Here is a 23,162-nt window from a genome sequence, read left to right as displayed (position 1 = left end):
TGTAAGGTGATGTGCTGCCCATTGAGTATATAGGCATTTGGTTAATCTGAGCAGATGCGATGTTTCTGTACACCAGCAGTCACATCTTCGATGAACAGTGGCAGCCCTGCATGCCCTGCCATGCTTGTGGAGCATGAGCAGCTCCTTACTCCGCACTTTCTTCTTTGCATCACTTTGGGTAAAACTTTGTTCAACAATATTTTTGTGCTTTTTAGCTAACTCTAACCTGGCTGTTCTGTTCTTGAGGCTTGCCAGGGGTTTGCGTCTTGTGGTGAACTCTCTGATGCTGCTGTGGTCTTCACTTTATTTTAGTCTCCTTCACCTCACACACTACGAAAGGGGATGTGAAGGAGGCTGATATTATTTCCTAGTGGATAGAGGATAGCGGATAGAGGATAGAGGATAGCGGATAGAGGATAGCGGATAGAGGATAGAGGATAGCGGATAGAGGATAGCGGATAGAGGATAGAGGATAAATGCTGTTATTGATGTGTTGTTTTGCTCATCTTGTGTGCTTTGGAGGAATATACAGAAATAACTTGTGCAGACAGAAGAAGGGTCATCAGCAGGCATGATGTCATCAGGCCACATCTGCTGTTGGAAACACAGCAACTGCAATGCAACAGTGTCCCTTTATTTTACACCAGCCTTTCTGACTGTGCTGTGGCCTGACAAGGCCTCAATCTGAATGAGTATACAGGTTTCTAATCTAGAGACATACTGGCCATTCAGGATACAGTCCTTTTCCACAGCCAATTACCATGCTTTCATCTTAATAGTCAACTGCCAACTGGCGGGCGTATCCGTGTGTGCTGTTTGGGGGGCTGTCCTGTCTCATCTCTCAGTCAGTCAGTCAGCCCAGGCCATATTATGCACTGCACTAGAACACCAGCAGGTGGTGCTATTTCCTTTGCCAGAGAAAGGTCTCAGTGCTCTGTGCTCAGTGCTCTGTGCTCAGTGCTCTGTGCTCAGTGCTATGTGCTCAGTGCTATGTGCTCAGTGCTCTGTGCTCAGTGCTCTGTGCTCAATGCTCTGTGCTCAGTGCTCTGTGCTCAGTGCTCTGTGTGAAGGGCCTCTGTGCTCAGTGCTCTGTGCTCAGTGCTCTGTGCTCAGTGCTCTGTTCATGAGGCCGATACACAAGCTGAAATTAATGCTCTGGGGCTCATGGGTCTCTGAGCAGCATCTGCCAGGATTAAGCCCTATGGCTGTGGTACCTTGCATTTAATGCTGCTCCAGTTACAGCACAGGGAACAGAAACACCAACAGACTACGACTGTGGTACCCTGCATTTAATGCGATGTTCACAGTTTACTTGCCTGATTACACCAGATCTCTAATTTCTTCACAATCCAGATTAAATAAATTTAAAAGATGTGAATGTAAATGTTGAAACCGTTAGCCTCCGCCAGGGTGACAGAAAGGCTTATAAAATCCGGAAGTTGCAGCAGAGAAGGAGCGCTGTGATTTTGCAATCGGGCACGTGAAAGAAAAATCAAGTTTATACCGGTTTCCTGCCGCACCCTTTTCTCACAAGCTTGTGCTGTGACAAACAGCCGCTGTAGCTCCCTGAGCGATACATCTGTAGGTTTGAGTTATTGTGCAGATAAAAAGACCAAAGTGTGGAGAAAGAAGGGATCTGCTCATGATCCAAGCATATGAGCTCATCTGTGAAGCACAGTGGAGGAAGTGTCATGGCTTGGGCTTGCATGGCTGCTTCTGGAGTGGGCTCACTAATCTTTATTGATGATGTAACTCATGATGGGAGCAGCAGGATGAATTCAGAAATTACCAAGAAATTGGAGTGGAAGGTTTTAGACTGGCCAATCAATCACCAGACCTTCACCCAATTGAGCATGCATTTCACCTCCTGAAGAGGAGATTTAAGGGAAAACCCCCTGAAACAAACAACAACTGAAAGAGGCTGCAGTAAAAGCCTGAAAAAACATCACAAAAGAAGAATGCAACATTTTGGTGATGTCAATGGGTTGCAGGCTTGATGCAGTTGTTGCAAGCCAGGGATATGCTACCAAATATGAAGTATTATTTACTGATACAAAAGGTGCTATGTTCTAAGTAGTTTAACACCGTTAAACTAATACCAGGAAATAAAAGCTGAAATTCCAAACTCCTGTGTAAATCTTTTTTATCTCACTCCCAAATGTATTCAGTGTCAAAAACAAAGGAATTGGCCTTGCTGTTCCATTACCTTTGGAGGGGACTGTATGTCTTTGTGTTTGATGTGTGCGTTTGTGTAATTAATGTAGTCTAGGCCTCCTTACAATGCAATGTTAATATTACAGTTTGTGCTCATTAAATTGGGGCTTTTATATATTTATTTTAAGCTAATTCACAGTCCCCTCCAAAAGCATTGGAACAGCAAGGCCAATTCCTTTGTTTGTTTGTTTTCAGTGTTAATATAAACATTGATTTACCATAAAAGGGAACAATCACGAAGATGCTTATAAAAACAATTAATAGAGAAACACGCTATACATTAGATTTATATATGCCTACGTGCTGTTGATGCACCTCATTTTAATAATAAAAAGGTTTTGATAAACATATTTTTACAACTACATGGAAATATTGGTCACACTTTTAGATTGTTGACTACAAAATCGAATCATTTACAGTTTATCAGATTTTCTCGCATACTTGAAGAAGTGGGAGCTGGTGTTTGTGGTGGGAGGTGCTGCCGGGTAGCTATCCGCGGGTTTGTTGCCACTGCAGGACAGGTGGATGGGGAGCTTCGCTGCATGTTGCCGCTGCATGAGTGTCTTTGGCTCGCTTCCCCTGCTGTTAACGCACAGACACTTTAACCAACCAACGGTCATATATTTAAGAAGCGAGCGAAGGTTGTCCAATGGGGAATCTCCGAGGTGGGCCGTAGCTGTCACCGCTGCAGTGTGAATAGGGCCGGTACAGTTACGGTGGAGGCGGTCTGGAGGATGACATTCGGCGTTACCTTTTACAGCAAATACAAATGTATACAGACTGACAGCACGCGGCTCTACAAATCCTCGAAAAGTTCGCGCGCCTGGCATGTCCGTGTGAATTTAGCGGATTTGCTGCTGCTGCTGTCTTTTTGCTGATTTGCCTTCAAGGAGAATGTCTCTCGTTGAGGAGTACGAGGAAGGGGAATACGAGCGGACACCCAAGCGTATGAAGACGGCGGAGCAGGAGGAGGACGAGGACCTGGAGGAAGGAGAGGATTCCGACTCCGCATCAGCGGGGCTGCTAGGAGAGCAGGAGCATGGGGCTGCCCCGGATTGCGAAACGAGGGCCCTCTGGTCAACATCGAAATACGGGTCAACACGAGAGGTGAGCTCAGTCTAAGTAGCCTACGCCTATTTCCTACACGTTGTATTAGCCTAGCTGTATCTGTGGCCACAACATTCACAACGACCCATTAACTATTGGCTATATGCGCTCCACTGACTTATTTTGATTAATAGCTGTGAAATTAAATTAACTTTAAAACACAGGCCAACCTATACCCTTCATTCGGTTAAAGCATATTGCCTACGTAGCCTACACATTTGACTTGTTTTTTAACTGATAGAATATGAAAATATGTTATGGTCTGCTATAACCTGTCTTTTGAATTTCTCGTACGTCAGAGTGAATTCATTAGTCATAATTGGTTTTCAATATGCTAAAGTAACTTCCGTTCTTTGCATATTCCGGCTGCAAATCTGTAGGCAAGAAATTGCAGTGATGGGGAATTTGACTAAATGCGCGCGCTGCGCAGCAGTCGCTAATACTGGCGGAAAGGACGAACCATCACATTTCCACTTAGAGCAGTCCTCCATCCCCGTTATCCTATTTTTCATTCATCGGTGCTATCTCACTGTATGACAGACTATCTGATATGTTTTTCCAGGTTTATATAGCCTGCAGTAACGTAAACTCACCGTTTTCCCAACAGAACGCGGGGAAGCGGTCGCTTACAACCGAAGTTAACGTCCGTTGATGATAGTTTTTCTCCTGAGGAATGTGGTTTATGATTAGGGAGATTTGGGTCCGTTGTGACACTTTTTGACTTTTACCCGATTGAGCAAGAGACAATATTTTGTACGGGATACCTTCAGTCTATCAACTAGCCGATTTACAACTTTTATTAAACTCAATCGGAAACGTGAAAGGTACAGTTTGACTTCAACTCGTTAATTGCCACAATTAACCCCGGTGGTGGGGTCATTTGTTACCACGGGTGACGTCAGTTGTTTCATTACATTTACATTTACATTTTAGTCATTTGGCAGACGCTTTTAATCCAAAGCGACTTACAAGTGCATAGGTTCTACCATAAGTCAGAGCATCACATCCAGAAACTAGCAAAATACACAGGAAATGCTGTTCTAAACATAGTTGTCATCAGAAGTTTTATTTATTTATTAATTTTTTTTTTTTGGGGGGGGGGGGGGGGCTTAGACAAGGATAGGGATATCAGAAAGGAGGGGCAGGGGAAATCAGGAGGGAGGACTAAGGTAGTTTCAAAATGAAAATAAAAGTTTGGGACATTAATTAATACCTTATGTATGTATTCAGGTGCGCTGCTCGTTTTCTCATTGTAATATTAAAGATTGGGATACTACAAGATACATCCGGTTGTTTGAATAGCTCATTATAAGTGAGTATGTTGGTTTATTATTATTATTATTATTTTTATTTATTTGAAATAAACATGTGCTTCTTAATCCTCGCTGTGAAACACAAGTGTTGCGGATAAAAGGGGTACAGGTCTCGTGCTGGTCTAACCCGGAGGACGCAGACTTTGCGCACAGTTTCTGGTGAAGTGCCTTGCAGGCGATTGACCCAATTAGCATCTGGACAGAGGAGGAATCCACTCCTACTTGAGCACCCAGGAAATGAACGTGACCCCCCCCCCTCTCTGGCGACGTGCTTTAATGGGATCGTAGACTACCTGCTCTAAACCAGCTCTATCAGGTTTTCTAAGAAATTATATACCGATTTTAATTTTCTAATGTAGTAGTGATCAGAGCTCAGCTGCACAGCTGCGAGAGAGAGGGTACAGAAGAGGGGCGTGTCCATGTGAGCGGTGGGCTTTCTCTAATGGCGTCTAATAAAGGCCAAATATTTCACCTTTCAGAAAAGCACTTTCGGATTGACCTTGCAGACGGACTGACGTTAGCGTCAGTTCAAGATAAGATCAGAAGATAAAGATAATAAATAATAATACAGAATGTTGGTGCATTTATATAAATTACATCATTGATTCACAGATATTGCCACGCTAACGGCTCTTCTGGCTGTTAGCAGGTGGTCTATCGCAGTACACTCCCTATCGCAGTCCTCTGCAACATGGTCTACATTTCTGAGCCCTGCCTTAAATGTCAGCAGCGCTCTATAAATAACCAAGAGGGGAAAGGGTTCTGTGCCCTGCAGTGCACTGTTCCCCCCCTTTACAGCTCCACTGTTCCACACCTTTACCTGCAGAACCCCCCCCCCCCTCTCACCTACATGCTACCACACCTGCAGGGTTATGCACACACACCCCACTGAGAGTCGGTCCAGGTTACGCACACACACCCCACTGAGAGTCGGTCCAGGTTACGCACACACACCCCACTGAGGGTGAGGGCGTACACACTGTGCTGAGGGGCAGAGGGCTCCATAAACAGAACAGAGCGGCATGTTGTGTCACATGCTCCTGATGTTATGCGTGAGATCGTCACACTCCAGTGCAGAAGAACAGACCGTCTGCATTCTAAGGAAGACTGGGTCAGCGTTACCTAGTGTCTGTGAAAGTATTTACTGTTGAATATTCAGACTCTCTCCTGGAGACGCAGCGGATTGGGCACATTCCTCCACCTGCAGGGGAAGATGGGAATGATTTCTCATGGTTTCTGCTAAAGGGGGCAAAGGTCAGGTTGGTTGGGGTGGGGAGATGTGTTACCATTTCCCTGACAACAGAGCCGCATTATCCAATCAGAATGGATCCGCCCGAGGAGGGGAGCGAGTAACCAGAAGTGAGCCTTTTAGATTGCACTGGTTAAACCTGCAAGTGATGTTACTGAATGAGGGGGGAGTGTACAAACAGATGTAGGTCTCCTGAACTGTAAAGACCCCAGTAGTGAAAGGAGGTGGATGCAGCCAGATCTCGGTTCTGAAGTTGAAGAATTCGGGCACAGGTGTGCAGCGGTAGAGTTCACACAGGTGTGCAGCGGTAGAGTTCACACAGGTGTGCAGCGGTAGAGTTCACACAGGTGTGCAGCGGTAGAGTTCACACAGGTGTGCAGCTGTAGAGTTCACACAGGTGTGCAGCGGTAGAGTTCACACAGGTGTGCAGCTGTGGGTGGTGGGAGGGCTAAGATGGGGTGCGCCTCTCACTGTGTGACCCACAGGTTGTGTTTGAGGTGAACCATGTAACCAAAAGGTTACCTTTTTTATTTTCATTTTTTATAAATCCTTTATTTAACCTGGGGAGACGCATTGAGAGAAAGCCCTGGGACAGAGAGAGGACAGGGGTGAAGCCCCAAAGCAGTGTTTTGGTTAGGGCCTTGCTCAAGGGCCTAACTGCAAGACTCTATTTTATAAATCATGCAGTATTGTTCACTGTACCCAGGAGACAGCGCCTCTGCTGTGATTGTCCACTGTGGCCTTTAACCTTTGAACCGCCCCCCTTGTGTGTTCCAGGCCAATGGGGGTGAGGCCCACAGGATGAGCCCCTCCCCGGTGGTGCACGTGCGAGGGCTCTGTGAGGCTGTGGTGGAGGCTGACCTGGTGCAGGCTCTGGAGAGATTCGGGACCATCTGGTGAGAGAGCCCCCCCCCCACAAAATACCATTCACCCCCGGCTCACCCACCTCACACCTTGACCATAACAGTGCCAGAGGTCTGTTATTTAGCTGTGAACACAGTCTGTAGGATCTGGACGTGTTGTGCACAGTTGGAACAGCTGACCCGGAGCCGAACTGCGTGAAAAACGGCAGCATTAATGGATGGATGCTGGAGGGAACATGAATGCAGAATGCACACACCAACCCACATACAGCACACTCCCCCACACTGTTAATGTGAACATTCTGCCTGAGCATTCAGATTAAAGTTTTTGGACTGATTGGTAATATTTCATATTGTTCCAACCGTTGTTGGGTTTCATTGAAAATTGTGTGTATGTATGTATGCGTGTGTGTGTGTATGTGTGTTTTCCTGCAGCTACGTGATGATGATGCCATTTAAGAGGCAGGCCCTGGTGGAGTTTGAGGACTTGGACGGTGCAGATCGGTGTGTGTCGTGTGGTGCAAGTGAGGCTGTGTGCGTTGCTGGGCAGCAGGCCTTCTTCAACTACTCCACCAGCCAGAGAATCACCCGCCCCACCCCCACCCATGAGCCCCACAGCGGCAACAACGTCCTGCTGCTCTCCATACAGAACCCGCTGTACCCCATCACCACGGTAAGAACCTAGAACCCACTCTACCCCATCACCATGGTATCAACCTAGAACCCACTCTACCCTATCACCATGGTAAGAACCTAGAACCCACTCTACCCCATCACCATGGTAACAACCTAGAACCCACTCTACCCCATCACCATGGTAAGAACCTAGAACCCACTCTACCCCATCACCATGGTAAGAACCTAGAACCCACTCTACCCCATCACCACGGTAAGAACCTAGAACCCACTGTATCCCATCACCACAGTAAGAACCTAGAACCCGCTCTACCCCATCACCACAGTACGAACCTAGAACCCGCTCTACTCCATCACCACGGTAAGAACCTAGAACCCACTGTATCCCATCACCACAGTAAGAACCTAGAACCCGCTCTACCCCATCACCACAGTACGAACCTAGAACCCGCTCTACTCCATCACCACGGTAAGCACCTAGAAACCACTGTACCCCATCACCACAGTAAGAACCTAGAACCCGCTCTACCCCATCACCGCCGTCAGAATCTAGAACCCCCTTTTTATATGTACCCCCCCCTCCCCTCCCTCAAGAGTAATTGGACAGTTGGCTTCTCAGCTATTCCTGATTAATGACATGTATTCAGTCTCTTCCTTAGTGCAGGTATAAGAATGATTGATTCTGGGCTTTTGATTGGCTTTGGAGTTTTGGGAGGACCACAGAGACAAAGGGTGGGCTTACCAAAATCAACTGTTTGGAACATAATTTAGAAGATAAAGAGGGACTGGTAGGACAAAGAACACCTCTACATTTGATTTCATTCAAAACCCAAATACAGTACCGGTCTGGCAGATCAGAAACACACCTCAGGAAGCAGGCATGGATGTGCTCTCCACAGAAGAGTTCACAAACAGGCTACACTGCAAGATACAATCTTCAAGCGCAAAATGAAGACACACCTCTTCAAGCAGCACCTCTCCCTGTCTCTCCCTACCTCCCTGTGAACCTTAATTGTTGTCTTTCTGTGATTTACTTGTGTATCAGGATGTTTTAGTTTGGCTAGGTAAGCAGTGTTTGGCTAGTTAAGGGGTTTGTTCATACTTTTCCGTGTTGCGGTTAAAAAAAAAGAAAGAAAGAAAATCTTTCAGCGCACTTATCCCTGGTTATGGGTATGCACTTTGTTGTACGTCGCTCTGGATAAGAGCGTCTGCCAAATGCCATTAATGTAATGTAATGTAATACAAACCACTAGTTAGCTGAACAACTTGACAAGACACAATGATCCCAAACATACACCAGTGCTTTCTTTCTTTGGTTTTTGTTCAGTCTATCGTTTGGAATATGTCTTGTGACTGATGTTTGTGTGTGTGTGTGTGTGTGTGTTTGTGATTGGCAGGATGTGCTGTACACTGTGTGTAACCCCATGGGTAGTGTGCTACGCATCGTCATATTCAAGCGCAATGGGATCCAGGCCATGGTGGAGTATCCTTTACCCTGCTACACTGGGGCGGGGGCTTGATAGATCAGCCAATTGGGGTGTAGGAGGGTTTTGGGGGAGGTATGGTGCGTGTGCAACCCAAGCTATGGTGGTGTAGACTTCTCTGTGCAGCATGTTCTCCTGTAGGGCTGACTGTATGTTCAGGTGTGTTCTCCTGTAGGGCTGACTGTATGTTCAGGTGTGTTCTCCTGTAGGGCTGACTGTATGTTCAGGTGTGTTCTCCTGTAGGGCTGACTGTATGTTCAGGTGTGTTCTCTTGTAGGGCTGACTGTATGTTCAGGTGTGTTCTCCTGTAGGGCTGACTGTATGTTCAGGTGTGTTCTCCTGTAGGGCTGACTGTATGTTCAGGTGTGTTCTCCTGTAGGGCTGACTGTATGTTCAGGTGTGTTCTCCTGTAGGGCTGACTGTATGTTCAGGTGTGTTCTCTTGTAGGGCTGACTGTATGTTCAGGTGTGTTCTCTTGTAGGGCTGACTGTATGTTCAGGTGTGTTCTCTTGTAGGGCTGACTGTATGTTCAGGTGTGTTCTCTTGTAGGGCTGACTGTATGTTCAGGTGTGTTCTCTTGTAGGGCTGACTGTATGTTCAGGTGTGTTCTCCTGTAGGGCTGACTGTATGTTCAGGTGTGTTCTCCTGTAGGGCTGACTATGTTCAGGTGTGTTCTCCTGTAGGGCTGACTATGTTCAGGTGTGTTCTCTTGTAGGGCTGACTGTATGTTCAGGTGTGTTCTCCTATAGGGCTGACTGTATGTTCAGGTGTGTTCTCCTATAGGGTTGACTGTATGTTCAGGTGTGTTCTCCTATAGGGCTGACTGTATGTTCAGGTGTGTTCTCCTATAGGGCTGACTGTATGTTCAGGTGTGTCCTCCTATAGGGCTGACTGTATGTTCAGGTGTGTTCTCTTGTAGGGCTGACTGTATGTTCAGGTGTGTTCTCCTATAGGGCTGACTGTATGTTCGGGTGTGTTCTCTTGTAGGGCTGACTGTATGTTCAGGTGTGTTCTCCTATAGGGCTGACTGTATGTTCAGGTGTGTCCTCCTGTAGGGCTGACTGTATGTTCAGGTGTGTCCTCCTATAGGGCTGACTGTATGTTCAGGTGTGTTCTCTTGTAGGGCTGACTGTATGTTCAGGTGTGTTCTCCTATAGGGCTGACTGTATGTTCAGGTGTGTTCTCTTGTAGGGCTGACTGTATGTTCAGGTGTGTCCTTAACTGCTGTCCAGGTTTGAGTCGGTACAGAACGCCCAGAACGCCAAAGCCGCCTTGAACGGGGCGGACATTTACGCTGGGTGCTGCACTTTGAAAATAGAATACGCCCGGGTAAATATTTCACCGTCTCTCACTCTTCGAATATCAGTGTGAATAAACAGCTTACTGAAACATCTTTCTGTCGTTCTGATTAGATCCTGGTGAGTAAATATTTACCCAGGAAATCTGTACATTCTGATGATGTCAGCACTGTTCTTGTGTCCTCTCAGCCAACGCGCCTGAACGTGATGAGAAATGATAATGACAGCTGGGACTACACCAAGCCGCACCTGGCCAGACCAGGTGAAGGAGTTACCCGCTGACCGTGTGACCATGTGACCATGTGACTGTGTGTGCATATGTGTGCATGCATGTGTGTGTGCGTGAGCATGCGGGTGTGTGTGCATGCATGGCTGTGGGCGTGTGTGTGAGTGCGTATGTGTGTGCATGCACGGCCGTGAGTGTGCATGTGTGTGCGTGTGTGTATGCATGGCCCCAAACCCTCAGAGACAGAGAGCACAGACTTGCTGCCACTCATGCTGAACGCATGCACTGCTACATCACACTTCTGCAGAAACAGCACCCCTTTGTGCCTTGGAGGACTGGCATCTAAAAATGTTCCACTTTACTCTTTCAGCTTTATTCATTCAGACAGATTCTTCTGATTTTGTTTTGCCTTCTGTCAGGGCTATGCACTCGCTAGATCATCTGTTCGCTGAATGTCTGTAATGTCTGAATGTTCTCTAGGTTTAGGAAACAATACTAGGAACAATACCAGGTGCCCTTTCACGCAGTGTTTTTAATGCTGTTTACACATTACCTTTTAGTCATTTGGCAGATGCTTTTAATCCAAAGTGATTTACAAGTGCATATATTCTTCCACAGGCTTCCATAACTAGTAAAAAACACATGAAGGGCTGTTCTAAACAAAAAGACAGTCATCGTAAATGCAATATATATTTTTTGTGGTTAGACAAGAAGGATATCGGCTAACATTTGATGCTCTACTGTTTTACTGATATTGGAAAAAAATTGAAATGTTATTTGAATGCTGTATGGCTGGGTAAGACATTTTGTTTGCTTGTCTGGACATGAACCTAATCTCTAAGCATATTCAGCGTTACAATGTGTAAATATTCCTGTTATTGTTAAAGAACAGACCTGCAGAACGTGTTTAGCTTGGCAGTATCTGCTTTCTTTCTGAGAGAATGTTAGCATGCTGCGTCCAAACAGGATGTTACCACATGCACACGAACACTCACACACACTCATGCACGCACGCACACACACACACACACACACACACATGGACACGCACACACACACACACTCACCGCTCACTCTCACACACACACACACACACACACACACACACACACACACACACACACACACACACATGGACACGCACACACACACACACTCACCGCTCACTCTCACACACGCGCTCACACACGGACACACACACACACACACACGCACACATAGACACACAGGTCATTCATCCCGTTTGTGTTATGTTCTATTTGTGTTCATTTTGTGTCGTTGATGTGTGTGCTGCGTGTATATCTGGCTCTGTATGTGTGTGTGTGTGTGTGTGTGTGTGTGCAGCTCTGGCTGTGTGTGTGTGTGTGCAGCTCTGGCTGTGTGTGTGTGTGTGTGTGTGTGTGCAGCTCTGGCTGTGTGTGTGTGTGTGTGTGTGTGTGTGTATGTGTGTAGCTCTGGCTGTGTGTGTGTGTGTGCAGCTCTGGCTGTGTGTGTGTGTGTGTGTGTGTGTGCAGCTCTGGCTGTGTGTGTGTGTGTGTGTGTGTGTGTGTGTGTGTATATGTGTGTAGCTCTGACTGTGTGTGTGTGTGTGTGGCTCTGGCTGTGTGTGTGTGTGTGTGGCTCTGGCTGTGTGTGTAAATGGTAAATGGTAAATGATTGGTATTTATATAGCGCCTTTATCCAAAGCGCTGTACAATTGATGCTTCTCATTGTGTGTGTGTGTGCAGCTCTGGCTGTGTGTGTGTGTGTGCAGCTCTGGCTGTGTGTGTGTGTGTGTGTGTGTGTGTGTGTGTGTGTGCAGCTCTGGCTGTGTGTGTGTGTGTGTGTGTGTGCAGCTCTGGCTGTGTGTGTGTGTGGCTCTGGCTGTGTGTGTATCTATCTCTGGCTGTATGTGTGTGTGTGTGTGTATCTCTGGCTGTGTGTGTGTGTATCTCTGGCTGTTTGTGTGTATATCTCTGGTTGTGTGTGTGTGTGTGTGTGTGTGTGTGTGTGTGTCCCTGGCTGTGTTTGGTTGTGTGTGTTATGCACCTCCTCTCTGAATGTGTGTGTATTTCAGAACGCGGGAAGGGGAGACACAGACAGGCGATTCTGGGAGATCACCCATCCTCCTACAGTGATAACGGCTACGGTAAGCAGAACTAGCCCCTGTATGATGCTATGGCTGTGTGCGCTAACATTAGCGCAGCTCAGTGCACAGTGCTAGCAGAACTAGCCCCTGTATGATGCTATGGCTGTGTGCGCTAACATTAGCGCAGCTCAGTGCACAGTGCTAGCAGAACTAGCCCCTGTATGGTGCTTTGGCTGTGCAGCCCAGCTCAGCACTGGTTCTGGTAGAGCAGGTTGTGCTGACTATTGAGCCAGGTGAGTTGCCCTCAGTGGCAGCTGGCTCTGGGCACAATGTAATTTTTGTCTGTCTTTTTCTGGGTGGCACGCCTGTCCCCCTGCCCTCCCCAGGTCCACCCTGCCCTCTGCTGGCCCTCCCCAGTAACAACAGGTACAGGATGAGCTCGCAGGACCCCCTGCCCCCCCCAGCCCCCGTCTACACCCCCCCCTCCAGCTCAGTTGCCATGGTGAGCAGCCTGCACCCCCAGATGAACTGCACCCGCGTCTTCAACCTCTTCTGTCTCTACGGCAATATCGAGAAGGTAAGGAGCGCTATGATTGGCTGGAACTGCAGGATGACATGCAAAACGATGTGGGATTGACTGCGGCCTTGCTCTGGCCAGCTGCCATATGTTATTAAATATAGGGCCGTGGCTGCAGAGAGTGTTATGCTGTTTCACAGCAGGAGAACAGGGCTCACCTGGAGTCATAGACCATATACAGGGATTTAGAGAGCAAGGCCCTTAACCCTGCATTGATGCTGGAGGGATTATCTCCTGCTTAGTCTAATCAACTGTAAGTCGCTTTGGATAAAAACGTCAGCCAAATGACATGGAATAATAAATAATTACATTACATGTCATTTAGGTGACACTTTTATCCAAAGCCGCCTGTAGCTTAGTGGTTAAAGTACATGACTGGGACATGCACGGTTGGTGGTTCAATCCCCGGTGGAGCCACAATAAGACCCTCACAGCCGTTGGGCCCTTGAGCAAGGCCCTTAACCCTGCATTGCTCAGGGGACGATTGTCTCCTGCTTAGTCTAATCAACTGTAGGTCGCTCTGGATGAGAGCGTCTGCCAAATGTAATGCAATGTAAAGCAGGTCACTGCAGGTTAAGGGTTTTGCTCAAGGATCTTATTGTGGCTACACCCGGGATCGAACCGCCGACTTTGCGGGTCCCAGTCATTTACATTAACCACTTAACCACTACGCTACAGGCTGCCAGATTAAATTGAATTCAATTGTACAGCAAATAATGTGACCTCAGTGATGCATGCTGTAATCTGTGTGGTGATGTCATGACGGGCGCATATGGTAGCCAATCACGGAGCTCTTTGCCCACAGGTGAAGTTCATGAAGAGCGTTCCGGGCACCGCCCTGGTGGAGATGGGGGAGGAGTATGCAGTGGACCGAGCCATCACTCACATCAACGGCATCACGCTATTTGGCAAGAGGCTCAGTGTGTGGTACGAGGCTCCGCCCTCTTTCCTGAACCCCACCCCCCGCCCTAACACAGTTGTTGTTGTTGTTGTTGTAGTTATTGTTGTCGTTGTCGTTGTTATCACAGCGTGTCCAGGCAGCGTGCGGTGATCCCCAGCCAGGTGTTCCAGCTGGAGGACGGCTCCAGCAGCTACAAGGACTTCACCATGACACGCAACAACCGCTTCAGCTGCGCGGGCCAGGCCTCTAAAAACATCATCCAGCCCCCGTCCTGCGTGCTGCACTTCTACAACGTCCCGCCCTGCGTCAGCCAGGACCAGCTGCAGAGGGTGAGGTCAGAGGTCATGGGGCATGCTCAGTGTGACTATGGAGCTTCCGCCCCTCCTCTGCTGAGCTAAACTGTATTTTACATTACAGAAATGTAGTGTAGAGATGGTGGAATCTGAGACCACTGTCTCATGTGCTGTGTTCAAACACATTCCTTTTAATGGCCAGTTTGTCTTTAAAGATAATGGTCTGGCTTTCTCTCTAGCTAAATCTTCCTTCTTTCACTCGAAAATTAACGCGGCTGCCTCTAATCCCCGCAACCTGTTTTCAACCTTCTCTTCTCTTCTGCCCCCCCCCACCCCCCTCATCACTCACACCTGATGACTTTGGTTGGCATTTATATAGCGCCTTTATCCAAAGCGCTGTACAATTGATGCTTCTCATTCATCCATTCATACACACACTCACACACCGACGGCGATTGGCTGCCATGCAAGGTGCCGACCAGCTCGTCAGGAGCATTTTGGGGTTAGGTGTCTTGCTCAGGGACACATCGACATGTCGACTTTGTCTCCTTCTTTGAAAAGAAGGTTGACGCCATTCGCAATTCCTTCTCCCAACCCTCTCCCCCTGCTGACCCTCCTACCTTCCCCAACTCCCTAGCCTCCTTTTCTCCCCTCTCTGACTCCGACACATTGAAACTCCTTACATCCCACCGCCCGACCATCTGTCCTCTTGACCCCATCCCCTCTCCCCTTCTACAATCTATATCCAATGACATTCTCCCTTTTCTCTCCTCTCTAATCAACACCTCCCTCTCTTCCGGCACCATGCCCTCTTCCCTGAAGAAGGCCAGAGTCACTCCCCTGCTCAAAAAACCTACTCTTGACCCCTCTGCCCTGAACAACTACCGGCCTGTCTCTCTTCTTCCCTTTCTCGCTAAAACTGGAACGGGCGGTCTGCTCCCAACTGTCCACTTATCTTCTCCAGAACAATCTCCATGACCCCAACCAGTCTGGCTTCAAGAGTGGCCACTCCACTGAGACCACCCTGCTCGCGGTCACTGAGGCCCCCTCCCCTCTCCTCTGTCCTCATCTTCCTCGACCTGTTGGCCGCCTTCGATACAGTCAACCATGAGATTGGGATGGGATGGGTGTCACAGGATCTGCACTCACTTGGTTTTCCTCCTACCTCTCTGGTCACTCCTACCAGGTGACTTGGAGGGGCTCAGCCTCTGACCCTCACCCCCTACAAACTGGAGTCCCGCAGGGCTCAGTTCTTGGTCCTCTCCTCTTCTCGCTATACACCATGTCTCTTGGTTCTGTTATCTCTTCCCATGGCTTTTCTTATCACTCTTACACCGATGACACCCAACTCTTCATTTCCTTCCCCCCCGATACCCAAGTCACTACACAGATCTCTGATGAAGGCCTAGTGCCGAAACGTCAGCATGTCTACCAACAAAGTGGTGACTCTGTAAAGTAGCAGTGTTGCGCTTTTTCCTTACTTTTTCAAAAGTTTAATCACACAGATCTCTGCCTGCTTGGCTGATATCTCTGCGTGGATGACTTCCCACCACCTGAAGCTTAACCTTGCCAAAACTGAGCTTCTCTACATCCCTGCTAAGTCCTCTCCATCAATCGACCTCTCACTGACTGTTGAGGACTTTGTAGTTTCCTCCTCCCGTACGGCAAAGAATCTTGGGGTGACTCTTGATAACTGCCTCACCTTGGCTCCACAAGTATCCTCCACTGCCAGAACCTGCTGGTTCTTTCTGTACAATATACGCGGTATCCGTCTCTCCTGACGGAGAAAGCCACCCAGCTCCTAGTCCAGGCGCTCGTCATCATCCCCCTCCAGCTGGTCCAGAATGCTGCAGCCCGCCTGATCACCAGTCAGCCCAGGTCGGCTCATGTCACCCCGCTTCTCATTGGCCTCCACTGGCTTCCTATTGCCGCATGCATCCGATTCAAGGCCCTAGTGTTGGCATTTCAGGCTGCTAAGGGGACTGCCCCACCTTACATACAATCCTTGATCACTCCCTACTCCCCAGCTAGACCACTCCGGTCTGCCAGCTCTGGTCGCCTTATGGTTCCCTCTCTACGAGCACCTGGCCGCCGAGCTGTACGTTCACGCCTGTTTTCCGGTCTGGTTCCTCAGTGGTGGAATGACTTGCCTACCACTGTCAGGACAGCAGAATCCCTCCCCCTATTTCGACGCAGACTAAAAACACACCTTTTCAAACTCTACCTTAGTCCTCCCTCCTGATTTCCCCCGCCCCCCTTTCTGATATCCCTATCCCTCTTGTCTAACCCCAAAAAAAAAAAAATTGCACTTATGATGACTATATGTTTAGAACAGCATTTCATGTGTATTTTCCTAGTTATGGATGTGATGCTTTGACTTGTGGAAGAACCTATGCACTTGTAAGTCGCTTTGGATTAAAAGCGTCTGCCAAATGACTAAAATGTAAATGTAAATGTAATGAACAGCAGTGAGAGATCAGTGTAGGAGGCAGTGAGAGATCAGTGTTGGAGGCAGTGAGAGATCAGTGTTGGAGGCAGCAGTGGGTGATCAGTGTTGGAGGCAGCAGTGGGTGATCAGTGTTGGAGGCAGCAGTGAGAGATCAGTGTTGGAGGCAGCAGTGAGAGATCAGTGTTGGAGGCAGCAGTGGGTGATCAGTGTAGGATTATCTGGCTCAGGCCAATAGAGCTCTTTCAATACCAACAGAAGAATATCACATTCTACTGGATAAGAGCAAAATAATTAAGAGACTGATATCTCTTTTCAAGATCCTTGCCTTTGTACTTTGCACTCAATTATGTGTGTGTGTGTGTGTGTGTAAGCTTGTGTGTGTGATTTGTTTTTTACAGCTTTGTACAGACCATGATGTTCCTGGTTTCATCAAGTTCAAGGTGTTTGATGCAAAACGTGAGTATGGCTGTTTCTGTGACAGAGAGGCAGTTTTCTGGGTCATTCAGATAAGTGTGGCTTAACTTCTTAACTTTGAGTTATTCATATTCAGCTTCAAATATTCTTTATTCAGCTTCAGAATCTTTCTGGCCAGGCTGATGTAGCCTGGCAGGAAGTGGTGATGTTGTGTCTCCTGTGCTGGTGGTGATGTTGTGTCTCCTGTGCTGGTGGTGATGTTGTGTCTCCTGTGCTGGTGGTGATGTTGTGTCTCGTGTGTCTGGTGGTGATGTTGTGTCTCCTGTGCTGGTGGTGATGTTGTGTCTCCTGTGCTGGTGGTGATGTTGTGTCTCCTGTGCTGATGGTGATGTTGTGTCTCGTGTGTCTGGTGGTGATGTTGTGTCTTCTGTGCTGGTGGTGATGTTGTGTCTTGTGTGCTGGTGGTGATGTTGTGTCTCCTGTGCTGGTGGTGATGTTGTGTCTCCTGTGTCTGGTGGTGATGTTGTGTCTTGTGTGCTGGTGGTGATGTTGTGTCTTGTGTGCTGGTGGTGATGTTGTGTCTCCTGTGCTGGTGGTGATGTTGTGTCTCCTGTGCTGGTGGTGATGTTGTGTCTTGTGTGCTGGTGGTGATGTTGTGTCTTGTGTGTCTGGTGGTGATGTTGTGTCTTGTGTGCTGGTGGTGATGTTGTGTCTTGTGTGCTGGTGGTGATGTTGTGTCTCCTGTGCTGGTGGTGATGTTGTGTCTCCTGTGCTGGTGGTGATGTTGTGTTTCATGTGTCTGGTGGTGTTGACCTGTTCTCTTTTCCTCTGCAGCCTCCAGTAAAACCATCTCAGGGCTCTTAGAGTTTGACACCAAGACTCAGGCTGTGGAGGTGCTGACCGTGCTGAACCACTTCCAGATCCGAATACCCAGTGAGTGCTCTGACCTCAACCCCAAACCCTAAACTCAATCCCAAACTCTGACCTCAACACCAAACCCTCACCTCAACCCCCAACCCTCACCTCAACACCAAACCCTCACCTCAACACCAAACCACCTTCACCTCAACCCCAAACCCTCACCTCAACCCCAAACCCTCACCTCAACCCCAAACCCTCACCTCAACCCCCAACCCTCATCTCAACACCAAACCCTCAACTCAACACCAAACCACCCTGACCTCAACCCCAAACCCTGACCTCAACCCAAAACCCTGACCTCAACCCCAAACCCTGACCTCAACCCCTAACCCTCACCTCAACCCCAAACCCTCACCTCAACACCAAACCCTCATCTCAACACCAAACCCTCAACTCAACACCAAACCACCCTCACCTCAACCCCAAACCACGCTCACCTCAACCCCAAACCCTGACCTCAAACCCAAAACCTGACCTCAACCCAAAACCCTCACCTCAACCCCTAACCCTCACCTCAACCCCAAACCCTCACCTCAACCCCAAACCCTCACCTCAACCCCCAACTCTCATCTCAACACCAAACCCTCAACTCAACACCAAACCACCCTCACCTCAACCCCAAACCCTGACCTCAACCCCAAACCCTGACCTCAACCCAAAACCCTGACCTCAACCCCAAACCCTCACCTCAACACCAAACCCTCATCTCAACACCAAACCCTCAACTCAACACCAAACCCTGACCTCAACCCAAAACCCTCACCTCAAGCCCAAACCCTCACCTCAACCCCTAACCCTCACCTCAACCCCAAACCCTGACCTCAACCTCAACCCCAAACCCTCACCTCAACCCCCAACCTTCACCTCAACACCAAACCACCTTCACCTCAACCCCAAACCCTGACCTCAACCCAAAACCCTGACCTCAACCCCACACCCTTACCTCAACCCCAAACCCTCACCTCAACCCCCAACCCTCATCTCAACCCCAAACCCTCACCTCAACCCCCAACCCTCATCTCAACACCAAACCCTCAACTCAACACCAAACCACCCTGACCTCAACCCCAAACCCTGACCTCAACCCAAAACCTGACCTCAACCCAAAACCTGACCTCAACCCCAAACCCTCACCTCAACCCCTAACCCTCACCTCAACCCCAAACCCTGACCTCAACACCAAACCCTCACCTCAACCCCCAACCCTCATCTCAACACCAAACCCTCAACTCAACACCAAACCACCCTGACCTCAACCCCAAACCCTGACCTCAACCCCAAACCCTGACCTCAACCCAAAACCCTGACCTCAACCCCAAACCTCACCTCAACCCCAAACCCTGACCTCAACCCCAAACCCTCACCTCAACCCCCAACCCTCATCTCAACACCAAACCCTCAACTCAACACCAAACCACCCTCACCTCAACCCCAAACCCTCACCTCAACCCCAAACCCTCACCTCAACCCCTAACCCTGACCTCAACACCAAACCCTCACCTCAACACCACACCCTGAACTCAACCCCAAACCCTAAACTCAAGCCCAGACTCTTACCTCAACCCCAAACCCTAAACTCAACCCCAAAATCTGACCTCAACCCCAAACCCTCAACTCAACCCAACCACCAAAACCCAGAACCTTTTCATAATCTGTGCAGACTCATGTTTTGGGTGGAGCGGCTCAGAGGCTTTGGCGGCCTCTGCAGGCGCTCAGTTAAACTGCACACTGTGTCTCGTGCTGTTGTGCATATTGAAAGGCAGTAACATACCCGTGCTGATTGGACGCCTTGCTGCTCCTGCTCTTTCAGATGGATCTAACCCCTACACCCTGAAGCTGTGCTTCTCCACCTCCTCTCACCTGTGAGCCAGCAGCCCGGCAGGAGGAGCTGCTCTGCCTGAGAGGAGGAAGAGGAAGAGGAGCACACGATGAAGATTCCTTACTCATCCCTACCCAATGAATGCATGCACGCACACATGCACGCACACACACATGCATCCACACACACATCACACACATACACACTTACATACAGACACATACACACATGCACACACATCACACGCATGCACACACGCACACACGCACACATGCATCCACACACACACACACATCACACACACATGCATCCACACACACACTCACACATACACACACATGCACACTGACACATACACACACATCACACACATCTGCATCCACAGCTCTGTAGTGGTATCCACACACTGTAGCGTAGCTGAATCCAATGGGTATGGGAGCCTGGGCAACTTCTCTAAATCCAACAAAGTGTTAATAGCTTGTAAAATGTAGAGCACGTTGTAATATATAAATGTGTATAGTATTTGAAATTGGGTTTGGGTGGGGTGGGTTAGGAATGCTGGTATATGATTTAAGACCTGGTGTCTATGAGGATTTCACATGAAGGTGCACACATTGTGTAGATGTTACAGGAAGGTGCATACGTTGTGCAGATGTCATGGTACCCCTGTGCTTACTGCCATGTCTGGGGTCGGCTGGGTGAATGACGGTCATTAAAATGTTTTGTCAGTTTCTGCTTGGTCTTGTGTTTATTTTTATTGGCTGCTCAGTCTGGTCCAGTTGGTTTTTATCTAACATTTGCAGTATTTATCAGGCATTTCAGAGGAGAGTCCTGGGGCCCGCCACCCATTTTTATATAAATATCCTGTGAGTTTAGAGAAGGAGAAAGTGTAGAGTAGGGTTTATTGGTTTTAAAACTCTGGAGCTTGTTCTGAAAAATGGTGTTTAATGAAATTACATCACATGCCAGTAGTCCCTTGGGTATGTGGGGGCATTTTGGGGCAGTAGACACTGATGTGAGATGGGTTTTGTCAGAAAGTTGAAAGTCAGACGTCGGACATCGAAAGCCTGACGTCGAAATTAAAAAAATGCTTAAATTACATGAAAATGAATGTCGAAGTCAATGAATGACAAAATGTCGAGTTTCAACAAATTACAGAAATTAAAAATCCAAAAATGAAAAAAAAGAAAGATTCAAAAAATTCAAAAATACTTTAATTACATTAAAATGATACAAAATGTCGAAAATGACAAAAAAGGCGAAAATTACAAAAAATTTTGAAATTACAGAAATGAAAATGACAAAATTTCCTAAAATGATAAAATAGAAAGATTCAAAAAATTCAAAAATACTTAAATGACATTAAAATGATACAAAATGTCGACAATGACAAAATTTTAAGAAATTACAGAAATAAAAATTCCAAAAATGATAAAATAGAAATATTAAAAAAAATAAAAAAAACTTAAATTACATGAAAATTATACAAAATGTCGAAAATGACAAAAAAGGCAAAAATTACGAAAAATTATACAAAATGTCGAAAATTACAAAAATGTGGAAAGATTACGAAAATGACAAAAATTCAAGAAATTACAGAAATGAAAATTCCAAACATTCCAAAAATGAAAAAAAATGAAAGATTACAAAACTACTTAAATTACAGGAAAATGATACATTACATTACATTATTGGCGACCTAACTTTTCCCATTCATTCTCAACGGTACTTCTTATCACTACGGGATGTAATATATTCTTGGCCACACGTTGATATCGCAGAGCTGTTCCGAGCTAAACGAATGACGTCTTTTCAGTGCGGATTCCTTAACTGCACGAAATCGCCTGGCGCGAATCATTTCCATGTGCGCCGAAGCACGTTTCGCTAAGTCTAAATAATTATTTTACTTCTAACGGGTCCTTGAATGATATTGATGTTGTTGAGGTGTTCCCACAATATTTTCAATAAAATTGCCCGTAGAATTAATCAGTTACTGCAATGTATTATTATTTTGTTTGTTTTTTTATAGGGGAAAATTACAGGTAAACGGGATAATGTCTCTGTTTCTCAACGTTGTAGCCAGCTACGTTAACATGCTATCACATTAGGGTTTAAAATATCACCGTCATTAATAGTATTGCCAATTTGTATCTACGTTTGATTCACTGTGTCATGAAGGCTTAGACATAAAATGTATTATTGTTACTCTTATTTCACTGCAATTGTAAAAGCAATAAGTAGCGCCAATGGCAATTGTTTATTGTCACGGGCCTAACTTTCTGTCATTCAGACATCTTATTTTGGTATATGTTCCTTTATTTACCATTAATATATTATTAAATGGTAAATGGTTGGCATTTATATAGCGACTTACTGTTTTGTTTTTTCTTTGTTTAGTACAATAATGACTGTAATGCCAGGCATTACACTATAAGTAGGCACACAGTATAATTAGTACGGGTCTCTTGGTTATTTTCATCATATTACTTTGATTTCTCCAGGTGATCAGCATGTGGAGGCGTGTATATTTTCTCCCAGATAGGCTACAGTTATGCTTTCGAAGAGGTCTGTGAAGTCCTTGGCAAAATCATAACAATACCAGTACTTAACACCAGTCCTGAGAAGCTTCAGGAGACCCAGCAGTTGTGGCAGCATCTGACTGTCGGGAGATAGGCTGTGTGCGTGCCAGTTGTTACCTTCCCTCCTGCCCTGGCTATTCCACCTGCCCCAGTCCCAAGCCCAGTCTCCTTTAATACCTGTGCATATCAACCCTGCTAATATTGTTACAAACAACAATATGTAGTTATTCATTTATATTTTTGTTGCTGTTGTTGTGTTTATATGTTCATAAGAATTGTAATATGCAATGCCCTCCATAATGCTTGGGACAAAAACATTAATGTAGCTCAGTACACCACTATTTTATATTCATAAACAAACAATTCAAAGTGCAAGTTTTTCATTAAAGGGTATTTTTATACATTCTGGTTTCACCATGTAGACATGACAGCACTTTTTATACATAATCCCCCATTTCAGGGCACCATAATGTTTGGGACATATTTATGTGATGTAAATGATGGTCATGTTTACTGCATATTTTTTGTATGCATGACTGCTTGAAGTCTGTGACCCACTGAGACATTACTGTAGTCTTCTGTGGACAGTAGTCTCTGACACATCCACGATTCCATTCATTGGAACAACTCTGGCCCTCATGTTTAATGACAATAATACAAACCAAAGGCAAGAAAAAGCCTAGACAAATATGGTGTTTATGGTTATTATGTATAAAAAACACTGTAATTTCAATATGGTGAAACCAAAGTC

The 23,162-nt window shown here is 46.8% G+C and overlaps 1 protein-coding gene across 1 annotated transcript; it reads left to right on the top strand.

Moving 5' to 3' along the window:
* The first annotated feature begins 2,765 nt into the window (after positions 1 to 2,765).
* LOC133118454 (heterogeneous nuclear ribonucleoprotein L-like) lies at positions 2,766 to 20,563 on the top strand. The gene is made up of 13 exons (XM_061228478.1): positions 2,766 to 3,321; positions 6,661 to 6,779; positions 7,182 to 7,419; positions 8,780 to 8,865; positions 10,099 to 10,195; positions 10,354 to 10,426; positions 12,447 to 12,518; positions 12,845 to 13,035; positions 13,841 to 13,962; positions 14,064 to 14,265; positions 17,077 to 17,134; positions 17,927 to 18,025; positions 19,824 to 20,563. The coding sequence occupies exons 1-13, from the start codon at positions 3,109 to 3,111 to the stop codon at positions 19,877 to 19,879; spliced, it is 1,626 nt and encodes a 541-aa protein (XP_061084462.1). The 5' UTR covers positions 2,766 to 3,108; the 3' UTR covers positions 19,880 to 20,563.
* The last annotated feature ends 2,599 nt before the right edge of the window (positions 20,564 to 23,162 follow it).

Source organism: Conger conger, chromosome 18 (assembly GCF_963514075.1).
Source record: "Conger conger chromosome 18, fConCon1.1, whole genome shotgun sequence".
Lineage (NCBI taxonomy): Eukaryota > Metazoa > Chordata > Actinopteri > Anguilliformes > Congridae > Conger > Conger conger.
The sequence above is the reverse complement of the archived record's forward strand: the minus strand, read 5'-3'. Positions and strand labels throughout refer to the sequence as shown.